Source organism: Morone saxatilis, unplaced genomic scaffold (genome assembly GCF_004916995.1).
Source record: "Morone saxatilis isolate NCDOM2014 unplaced genomic scaffold, NCSU_SB_2.0 Contig20, whole genome shotgun sequence".
In the NCBI taxonomy this organism is placed as follows: Eukaryota; Metazoa; Chordata; class Actinopteri; family Moronidae; genus Morone; species Morone saxatilis.
Window position 1 is genome coordinate 20,565,885 of NW_023339763.1, and position 10,624 is coordinate 20,576,508.

General features: G+C 40.0%; 1 protein-coding gene across 1 annotated transcript in view; it reads left to right on the forward strand.

Moving 5' to 3' along the window:
• The window catches only part of cltca (clathrin, heavy chain a (Hc)), a 32,382-nt gene that overhangs the window by 4,406 nt on the left and 17,352 nt on the right, over positions 1–10,624 (forward strand). Inside the window, 5 exon segments of the mRNA XM_035667060.1 lie at positions 5,708–5,915; positions 6,340–6,342; positions 9,605–9,873; positions 10,072–10,233; positions 10,330–10,443. Coding sequence (XP_035522953.1) covers positions 5,708–5,915; positions 6,340–6,342; positions 9,605–9,873; positions 10,072–10,233; positions 10,330–10,443 — 756 coding nt within the window.

The window sequence follows — 10,624 nt, forward strand, 5'->3', positions numbered from 1 at the left end:
GTTCTCACATCCCTAAAGTTTACTTGGTGTATACGATGTTATAACCAAAAGAAATAGAGAAAGACCAAGGACACTAAAAGATACACTTCTAAAACACTATGATTTAGAAGGTAGAGCACAGACGTATGATTGGGCAGCACAATTTTTATATTATCTAAGGAAAGCTGTGAGCAAAATGTACACATTTTCTCAGATTGCTCATATGAAGGAAGGAAAAAAATAAGTGTAATTGGTAGTCATGTTCAATGATGATAAATGTGTGTAGTTTTAAATGAGATGTTTGTGGTCTGAGAAAGGATTCAGTTCCCTGAATATTCAGAAAAGATGGAGTTGAAATCTGGTAGTACTGACACTAAATGCATAGGATTCAGATTTATTTGATAGTAAATTGAACTTGTTCCTGTACCTACTCTTTGCCTGGTGGGAAAGGCATGCCATGCTATTTAAATATCACCTTACAAGGTTTGCATGTTGCACTTTGATCGGTGCTAGTAACTGACCAGCTGATATCTCGTGACAGGCTGTTGAGGATACAGATCTGCTGAACACTTGACATTCTGCAGCACTGTATAAATATAAGATAAAGCGTGCATTTGGGGCAAAAAGGAAACTGCAGTCCCAATACCACCTCAGCAGAACTGGCGTGAAGTGGAGATGGATGGGGTCCAGAAACGCATGCATTCCTCCTCCAGCCCCTCTCTTTATCTAACAGTAAAGGCAGCCCTCTTCCTCCTCACCCCTGGGCTTGTCACATGTCTCCCACCAGTGTCACATGGTAGAGGAGGAGGCAGAACTGGGCAGGCCTGTTGTTTCAGTCCTGGTAGACAATGGGTCCCTGGTTTCCTGTTGTGGAGCAGTGCAATGAAGTGCTGCAAGCCTCAGCACATTACATAGCACATCCTTCCCTGCCCTGCCTTGAACTGTACATGTGTGGGACACACAGGTCCTTTTTCTGCTGAGCAAGATGCTGCTTTCCTTTGAAGGAAGAGCATACAGGTTAAATCAACAGATGGGACTCCCTTGGGGTCATTAGGAATATTTCAAATCTGCTGGCTGATTCCTTATCTCTGTGAGATTCAGTAGCAAGCATCTGCTCAGTTTTATGGCTTTTAATGGGAATTTACTAAGTTTCACTCAGCTTCCTTACTAAAGAGCACAGTGTCTTCTGAGCTAGATGACTGTCTGCTATGGATCAGCTGAAATGAGCAAGACGACATCCTGACTAGGCCTTTATGATTTATCAGTTATTTGTATTGGGCAAGACTTGCATAAAAATAATGTTATTGATTTTGGGACCTGTATCAAATGCATACCTGGTATATTGCACCAGAAGCTTTCAAGGGTCCACATGCTGAAGAAAAATACAAATGTGTTCAAATGATTTTATGCTAAAATTGCGTACTTTGTTTCAATTCCCTTGTTTTAGACACATTGTTTGGTAATGGTATTAATAAAATAGCATATTTTTATGTGAAGTATTATAGTGACAGCACAAACAAGAAATACGGTGGCGCTGCAATGAAATCAACATTATACAGTATTTACCAAGATCGGCCAAGTTGATCCCTAGGCCCCACTTAAATTATGTGAGTGATTTCCATGTGGGGATGTTCATTACCTCATTTTCCCATTAGTTCTCATTCCCCAATGAAAGGATGGGATTTGCTTGGACTTAAGCTGATGTGGTTTGGTTCTTGTCTACAGTGCACTTGATCGCACTGTGAATGGAGCTGATAATAGCAGAGGATCCTGCCCTATGATCCAAGCACCTGCCGTGCTCTGAGTGAAGGTTTATTACACACAGTCCATCTATAACATATAGAGCGGAGCTGTGAGTGTTTGCATGCTTGGCTACTGTATATTTTCTGCTGGCAAAGAATGTGAAGGTTGTTGTTCTGTGTTACAACAACTGATTTTTATCTCTCATTGCCATTTTGGATTTCATTACGTAGACTTTGATAACATGTTGTACAAAAGTGTCAGCTAGGATATTCTTTATCAGTAGTTGTGGCAGACTGCGAGCAGTAGTAGATCATCATGTTAACTTGACTGATTGGTGTAACTGCAGTAAATCTTCAATAAAACGTCCATTGAGTTAGCAATAAATGGCACTCATTTCCTGATACTGTGTTGATAAAATTCCTTGGCACCCAGCTGGCTATCCTCTTTGTTGCTTGACATTAACCTGGGACCTTTCACATTCTTTTACGTATTTGCGTGGCACTTTTGCAGCCTCCGGTGCAAAAGTGCTGCCTTCTGAGACCTTCTTTGGCACATGTCCTACTATAATGTCATATCATTGATGCTGTTCTGAAGGTGATTAGAATGGAGCGAGGAAGCTAATGATTGGTCAAGACGCTAATGATGATGATATTATTAAGATTGTTATTCCTCCTTTTTCTCTCTAAGCTATACCACAATCTTGCTTCATCCTTTCAAAATATTAGACATTTCTTTTCGTTTACATTCCTTCATTCGTAATTCCTTTCTAAACTGCCGAATACACTCAGCAGATTAGTTTGTTGATCATCATGCCAGCTAGAGTATACATGATATCTCCTTCTTGCTCTCTTCCCTAAGATTGTCTCTCTTGTGCTCTCCTCCTGCTAACCCGTTGGTAAATAGCTGTTGATGGATTCAAAGCTTTTGGGCTAGCGTCTGCTCATCAAAGCTTGTGCTAACAGCTAAGCTAAAAGCAGCAGCAGCGCTGAATGCCAGGACAGGCTAGACTGAATGATTAAATGATTTTCCACATTGGTTTTAGCTCCACTGGTTTGACCTGCTTTTATCCAAATTCCTGCTCATTGATGTCACAGCAGCATTTACCCACAGCAGTGTTTTTACTATAAGGTTTCCATAGCAAACCAGTCTGACAGACCAAACTGATGTGTGGTCCTTCTCCCAGCAGGGCAACATGTGTCTGTTGTTCTATTCTAAAGGACAGAAGTACCGAATTAGGCCGTGCTGCTTTTTCCTGTTTTACAAATGCTTTTCATTGTGAATGAAAGGGCTTCCTGCTGATCCCAGAATAGATGGCAGATGGTAGAGTGAGAGAGAGAGAGAGCATGTAAATCTGTCTAGAAAGCTATTGTGTAATGATAGAAGATAACCTGTCTCTTCTGCCTAATACTTAGATATACCTCAGTCCGGTTTACAGTGATTAAAGATGATTTCGATCTCATAACCACTACTTGGGATCTTCTGATATTGTTATATATTATCTTCTGATAAGATGGCAGTTTTTATAGTGTTCTGATCAAGCGAATTGCTACTAGTTATAACTGAAAGCAGGTTTATTCAGTGTCTATATTCTTGCTGCGGGCGCTTTCCCTTTGTCTGGTGTTGGGAATAAATGCTGCCTTAGTAAACAAGGCTTCCCCACTGGACAATGGCAGCGATAAGAGACATGGAAGCAGCAATGACGTTACTGTATGATGTCACCCTCCCCAGTAATAAAAAAGAAAACATGAAACATGGTGAAAACGAATGAAATGAAACAAGTGAAAGCTTGCTTGCACTTGTTCTCTAAGGTCAATTATTGCAATGTCATTGAGAGGGAACCAGGTTACAAACTAGTGAAAGAATGTGGGTGGGGCAGGGCTGGGGGGGTGGGTGTGTCCTCTCATTGATAAAAGGTGTTCCCATTTCGTTGGGCAATTCCTGGAACTGTGGTTTCTGTTTGCTGATTAGCACCCAACTACAGTAAATTGTTGACAGTGGAGCAACATTGAACACTTGCCACTAAACTAAATTGTGGCTGTAGCTGGTAGTAGGCCATTTGGCTGAGATCCATATTGTGTTCACAGAACCACCCTTCATATTAAAAATAAATAAATTAGGGGGTCACAAATTATGAATCTGTTCACCTCTATGGCTGGTAAAGTTCAGACATTTCTCTGTTCAGCTAATGGTCTTTATATATTTTTATTTAAGAGTTATTTATTCATCACCATTAGTGGTACTTGGAGCTCTGGCTGCTAAAGAGAGTTTTGTCAGATTTTGTCACAGTTTAGATCTCAGCCTCTGCAGCTGTGAACACAACTTAATGGTACCATGTTGGTGTGATGATGTTTTAAATCCAGTGAGAATTGCCTGTTAAAAACCATACTGGACTTCAGAGAATCTTTGCAGTCTTTAATGGGGAAAAACAATCAGAACACATTTTACTATCAGCTAAATATTGTAAGGCAAAGTATTGAAAGGAAAGTAATGAATTATATTTGCATAGATTTATTCCAAGGTATGAAGCTGTCTCAATGTGTAGAAATATTGTGTCCAATTTAATCTGGTCAGCTCTATGGCAAATGGAAATGAAAATATCTTCTGTAGATTTCTCTACACAGCCGCTTTGTCAGAGGTTTGATCAGGAAATCAATGCTCCTCCTCCTCCTGAATAACTTCAGGTAATTATATCACATTTGTACAACTGTGGTGTATTGCTGACAGGTTGTGAAAGAAGAGGAAATTGCCACAGCAAAACGTGGCCTATACGAAATGTTTCTGGTAGTTTCATTTCCTTCAGGTTTACTTTACGACAGCGTTTCCATTTGCAATTTGTTAGCAGGAAGACACCGAAGTTCGTTCTGTTTGTGTAATGATGGCATTTAATCGTTTGCCATGTTCAGTGTTATTATTGAAATTTGGTTAATTTTTGCAATTGTAACCATGATACATGGTTTGTCCCTGTACCAGAGTCTTGACACTCCTGCCCAGAGCTGTTTTGGCACTGTCTTCAGTAGGTAGTGCTGTGTCAGGGTTTGTGTGAGGCAGGCACGATGCCCTGTTTCCAGCCTTGGCAGTAAGATGGGCTGCAGAGCTTGATGGTGTTATGTGCTGCAAAGCATTAGAGTTTTGGCCTCATGGTTTTGTTTTTATGCAGGTTAAACCTCTTTATGTCTTGTCTCATTGTTTGTTCGGCAGGGACACCAGTAAGTGAGGGAAACTGAGGCAACACTGGTGAACCTTGGTTTACTTTTGCTGGTTGACTGCGCTAACCTTCCTATTCAAATTAGTGTTTCATGTGATTTGGCTTAACATCGTGATCCTTGATTACAGGCGATTGTCAGGACAGATGGTATGGAAAACTTTGACTTACAGTCAACAGACTAACAGTATCTTAACCAAATAGTTACAAGAAGTAGTGAGACTGCAGTGAGACTTTAGTGTTGTGTAATACTGTTGTAGTTTCCTCTTTGGCCTATGCTTGAGAACTTGGCGTTGGATTAGCCCTCCACCCAGCCCAGCTCTGTAAACGCTGTGACCACTCCACAGCTCCATGTGTCCCAAAGAGCTGCTGTTCAGGATTGGTGACCTCATCAGCTGGCTGTGGTTGTGCGATGCAGCTGAGTCTAAGCCTTCTTATTGAACGCTATTGTTATTTGGTCAGTACCAGACATTTTGATTAATTTGACGATTAAAATTCATAACGTGTGCACAATGTTCTCAAGCATTTATTGCTCTTAAGCCCCATGACTCACTGCAACACTTGAAAGTCATTTTCTGCTGTCTGTCAAGTCAACTCCTGTATTATGTCACATGGTCAAATGGCAGCCTGGAGATGTGATTGTGGCAGGAAGAATGTGATCTAAAAGTTTTAATTTATTTTGTTTGCAAATTATATTTAACTGTAACCTTTTGCAGGCTGTTCTATCTATGTTCTATTCTACCTAACATGCCCCCCCCCACACATTTTTCCCCTTTTTGTTAGCTCCAAAACTTAGGGATCAATCCGGCCAACATCGGCTTCAGCACCCTAACCATGGAGTCAGATAAGTTCATCTGTATCCGGGAGAAGGTGGGCGAGCAGACTCAAGTGGTGATTATTGACATGGCGGACCCCAATACACCTATCCGCAGGCCCATCTCAGCCGACAGCGCCATCATGAATCCAGCCAGCAAGGTCATTGCACTTAAAGGTAAGACAGTGTATTGGCTTTGCAAAGGCCATATTTGTCTTAATCAGTGTAGGAATTACCAGAGAAAGAGAGAACTACTTTATATTACTTCGGTGTTGTATTTTATCTAACCCCCTGTAAGGGGCCTGCAGCATTCAGTTCTAACATGTTTGTTCAATATAACAACATTATCCATATAATAAAGAAGAGTATTTATAAATGATTTTCATCTATTTATGTTCATACACATCCAGCTACTTTAGTTTTCCGCTGTGAAGTAGTTTTATTGGCCAACATTACAACATTTGTCCTGTAAATATTCAAAATAGCATATTTTTAATTCTTTTTGTCCAGCATCCATGATTGCTTTGACTTTTTTGTTGTTTTTGTTTTTGTCTTTTCTATGTTCTTTTTTTTTCTTTACTGCTTTCTTATGTGTTTGCAGACGGTGAGTGGAAATTTAACTACTTTGTTGTGGAAGTAAAATCCTGTTTTCAAGACAGTTTTTATGAAATTATCCTATTCAGTATGGCTCTCTTCAGTAAACAAATTAAGTATTACACAAAGTAATATAGTATACTGATTACACTTTATCCAACATTGTGTTCCATTGGGAGTGGCCTAGCTAAGTTAATGTCCTAGCTTTTATATCATCATATTTCTTAAGCCATTTCTGGATTATTCTTTGGACCTTTTTCCTCCGTCTGGGCCACAGAAAATATTTCTTCGTAAACAGGATTTAGCTTTCACAGCCTTATAGCTTGCTGGCATTCCATCATTTTTATTACATGTATAAGTCGTGATTTAGAACCTGTTTTACATGTGGTAAATCTATGGGTAAAGATTATTTCATTTAATTCACATTTCTTCTCAATTTTCATTTGAAATCCATGTCTTCTTCCATCTGTGTGAAGTGTTAATTACCCAAACCTGTTGTTTCACTTGTTTCATAGCTGTGTTTAATAAATGTTCATAAATTTAGCAACTTTTGACAAACTCATGGTTCTCTATACCGAGGACTATACCAGAGAGCGTAGACTTAATGTGCTGACTTGTGTGGAAAGTCTGATGGCATCTGATAGCTGTATTCTTTTAATTTACTTGTTCCTGATGAGACAGTGGTCCTAGATGAGAAGTGAACTGGGTCACAAGACTTTGGATAGTAACCTGTGAGGCTTACTTGTCAGGGCGTAAAAAGTAAAGTTAAGGAGCACTTGAGTCCAACACCTTTTGTGTATCCATGTGTCTGCGTTCAGTGCTTGGCCTTCTCTCTGTCCAACTATTAAATAACATTTTATGAGCCAAACAGCTTGTGTCTTAGGATTTATGGCTGAACTATCTCAATGTTGTCACAGTTTTATGTTATGAAATGAGTGGATGTCTAAGGCCCACTGGACCTTCAGGTTTCCTTGTAAAATGAGTACATTAGTTTGATCACCTAAAATGATCCTTGGTGGGATCCTTATTACCCCAGCTCATTTTACTTTTATAATTGTGTAAACTGCTAACCAGGCTCGAAGGTATTGATTTCAAGTAAACATTGTGATCATTTTTGTTGGGTTGATGCTGGGGTGTTGATGGTAAAAGAACTTTTCAGGTGTCACAGTGTTCTGCCCTCTTCCTTTTAAATTAGTTCAAATTAGTTAACAATCTGTCTCTGCTAACTGTTCTCCCTAATCCATAAAGTACAATGTGCAGTTAAAAATTGTGTGCTAAACTTTTATAGCATTCTAGCACACTGCTGATAATCATGTGACATACAGACAGGAGCAGGTGTGAGCTTTACAATAGTCCTATCTTCCCTCATTATGCTGCCTGGTTAAATGTTACACGGGAAACACAAAAGACTCGTAATTTCCAGTCTTTTAGGAGAAGCAGATTGGTTTAAAGCTACTTAGAATGTATGCAAAAATGATTGCCTTAATGCTGATCCCCACATTTAGCTGTAAACGGGATCCTTGTGTGATCAGGACAGCTCAGAACAACAAACAAGAGAAAAATTGGCTAGGAAATGCAATTGAGCATTTTTTTAATAAAATAAATGAGGAAATAATGAGTCTTACAAGTACAGTAACATCAGTATCAATAATGCACATTCCTCATCAGTCACAGCACATGAGAGGATCTCTTATGACTATGTAGAAAGGAACAGGTACAGAAGTTCAGTAGTGTATGGAGAGCTCCAGATCCATATTGGCTCAAGTTGTAGCACCTGTCTTTTGCTCACTAATTATGCAGCGTAGGGTCAGCACAGATCTTTCCTCCCTCTTTCTACCCCCACTGTCTTTCCTGCTCAGTCTACCATAATGATGCGTCTCAGCCGACCTTGTCATGTGATACAGTATTGAGCCTTAATCTTTCTATGCAACCATGTCTGAAGAACGGACACAATGCGCACACACACCTCCAACAGCTGATCATGATTCAATTAATTATTCCCTTTGCTTGCTCTTTAAAATTTGGCTGCTGCTGCAAGTGGTGCATTCACCACGCCTCTTGTTTTACTCTGATCCCATTGCTTAGTGATTGCAAAATTATCTTGACGGTTGTGCTAACGCATTGGTCTTTGCTTTTTCTCACTTTGTTGATCAGTATTGAATAATGAGCAAACAAGGAAGTCACACTGCATCTTAATAAAGCTTTAGCTCACTAAATTAACCCTAACTAATAAACAAAAAAATGCAGGTGAGTGAACCTTTTCTGAACATTTAGTTTTTGATCTGTTATCAGGACATCACAAACCACATTTAACTTTGATTGTACACTGTCAACCATAATCATTATTGGAAACCTTTCCTACGACTCTTGTCCAAAAGTCTCTTATTTGCTTAAAGTGTACCCCCTCCCTTAATTGTGCCTCTACGTATGTGTTTAACTGTCGCCACCGTTGTATATTTGACTCAGACGCAGATGTGTTTGCCTTCTTTGTGAGTTGTTTGTTTCTTGCTTCTACCCTCTGTCTGCTTTGTTTCTCTTGATGAAGGCTGTTCGTTTAATGGGGCAGGCCAAGTAGTCGGACATAACCATACATTACATATGTGTACATTTATTAAACATCTTTCCAGAGCTGTGGTCAGTTTAGTTAAATTTGGTGTTTATTAGTATATATTCTTAATTTATAATGAGAAGAAAGAGGTATGCATGTAGTCAGTCATTCACACTCTCACAGACCACAAGGAGCACCTGTAACCTATATTGTCTTTTAGTCTTGCTCACTGGATTGTTCGTTAAGTTAATGCATATTGAAAATAACTTTCCTCCTTATTCTGAACTATTATTTTACACACATCTGGCGTTAGGTGACTCTGCAGTTACGTGTTCTTATTTGCCTGCCAATTCATAATGTACCCATAGAATTTGAATAGAAAAATGTACTTGCACATATTTGACACCTTGTGTATCCTCTCTGGAGGCCAAAATTTAATTCACTTGTTTCATTTTTATTCTACGCCAGTTGTCACTCTACACTTAAGATATGACACAATTTCCGACTACAGCATGTATGGCATCCCCTTTCTATCAGTCATGGCGTTGTTGCTTGATGACGTCTGTGCCATGACTACCAATATTTCAAATTTGAATATCCCTTTTCTATTGAAATTTGGTGTTTCTTTTCCAATGAATGTATGTGTATGTGGGGACACACTGTTATCAGAAACTATAACGTTCTTCTGGGGCCTGGCTCCCGCCCCCTTTCTCCCCCCCTCTAGCCGCCAAAACCCTTCAGATCTTCAACATTGAGATGAAGAGCAAGATGAAGGCGCATACCATGACGGACGATGTTACTTTCTGGAAGTGGATCTCCCTTAACACAGTTGCACTTGTGACTGACAATGCCGTCTACCACTGGAGCATGGAGGGTGACTCGCAGCCTGTGAAAGTCTTTGACCGGCACTCCAGCCTGGCAGGCTGCCAGATCATCAACTACCGCACTGATGCCAAGCAGAAATGGCTCCTGCTCATTGGCATCTCAGCCCAGGTAATTTACTGCTCATGTCTTATACCAAACATATTAAGTTCAGTGGTGTAGACCTGTAGCGTTGAAAACCTGTCTTCATCACAGAGAATATACAACAGATATCTTTTTTTGCATGCCCATAGATACACAGTAGCTTTACCTTCAGTATTGGTCAGTATGGGTTGTACATATTAATGTGTATTGTTTTGCCTTTTTCAGCAAAATCGGGTTGTGGGTGCCATGCAGCTCTACTCTGTTGACAGAAAGGTTTCTCAACCCATTGAAGGCCATGCTGCTAGCTTCGCCCAGTTCAAGATGGAGGGGAATACAGAGGAATCAACTTTGTTCTGCTTCGCTGTCAGAGGCCAGGCTGGTGGGAAGGTGACTGATGTTAATAATGTAATAAGGGAAACAGACTTTAATGTCATTGCATTCTCGTAGCAAAACCTCACTTGTGGTTTCTCTCTTTGGACGCAGTTGCACATCATTGAAGTGGGGACCCCACCAACTGGCAACCAGCCATTTCCGAAGAAAGCAGTGGATGTGTTCTTCCCTCCAGAAGCCCAGAATGACTTCCCTGTGGCTATGCAGGTGTGTACTTGGCTTAAACTAGGGCTGTCACTTTTTCAAAAAGTAAATAAATACTAGGGATGCACCGATATGAAAATTTTGGCCGATACCGATATTAATTTTGCTGTTATGGCCGATAACCGATATTTACCGATATCGATATATGTTTTTTTTTTAAAGTTTCTGAGATGATAAAATTTTG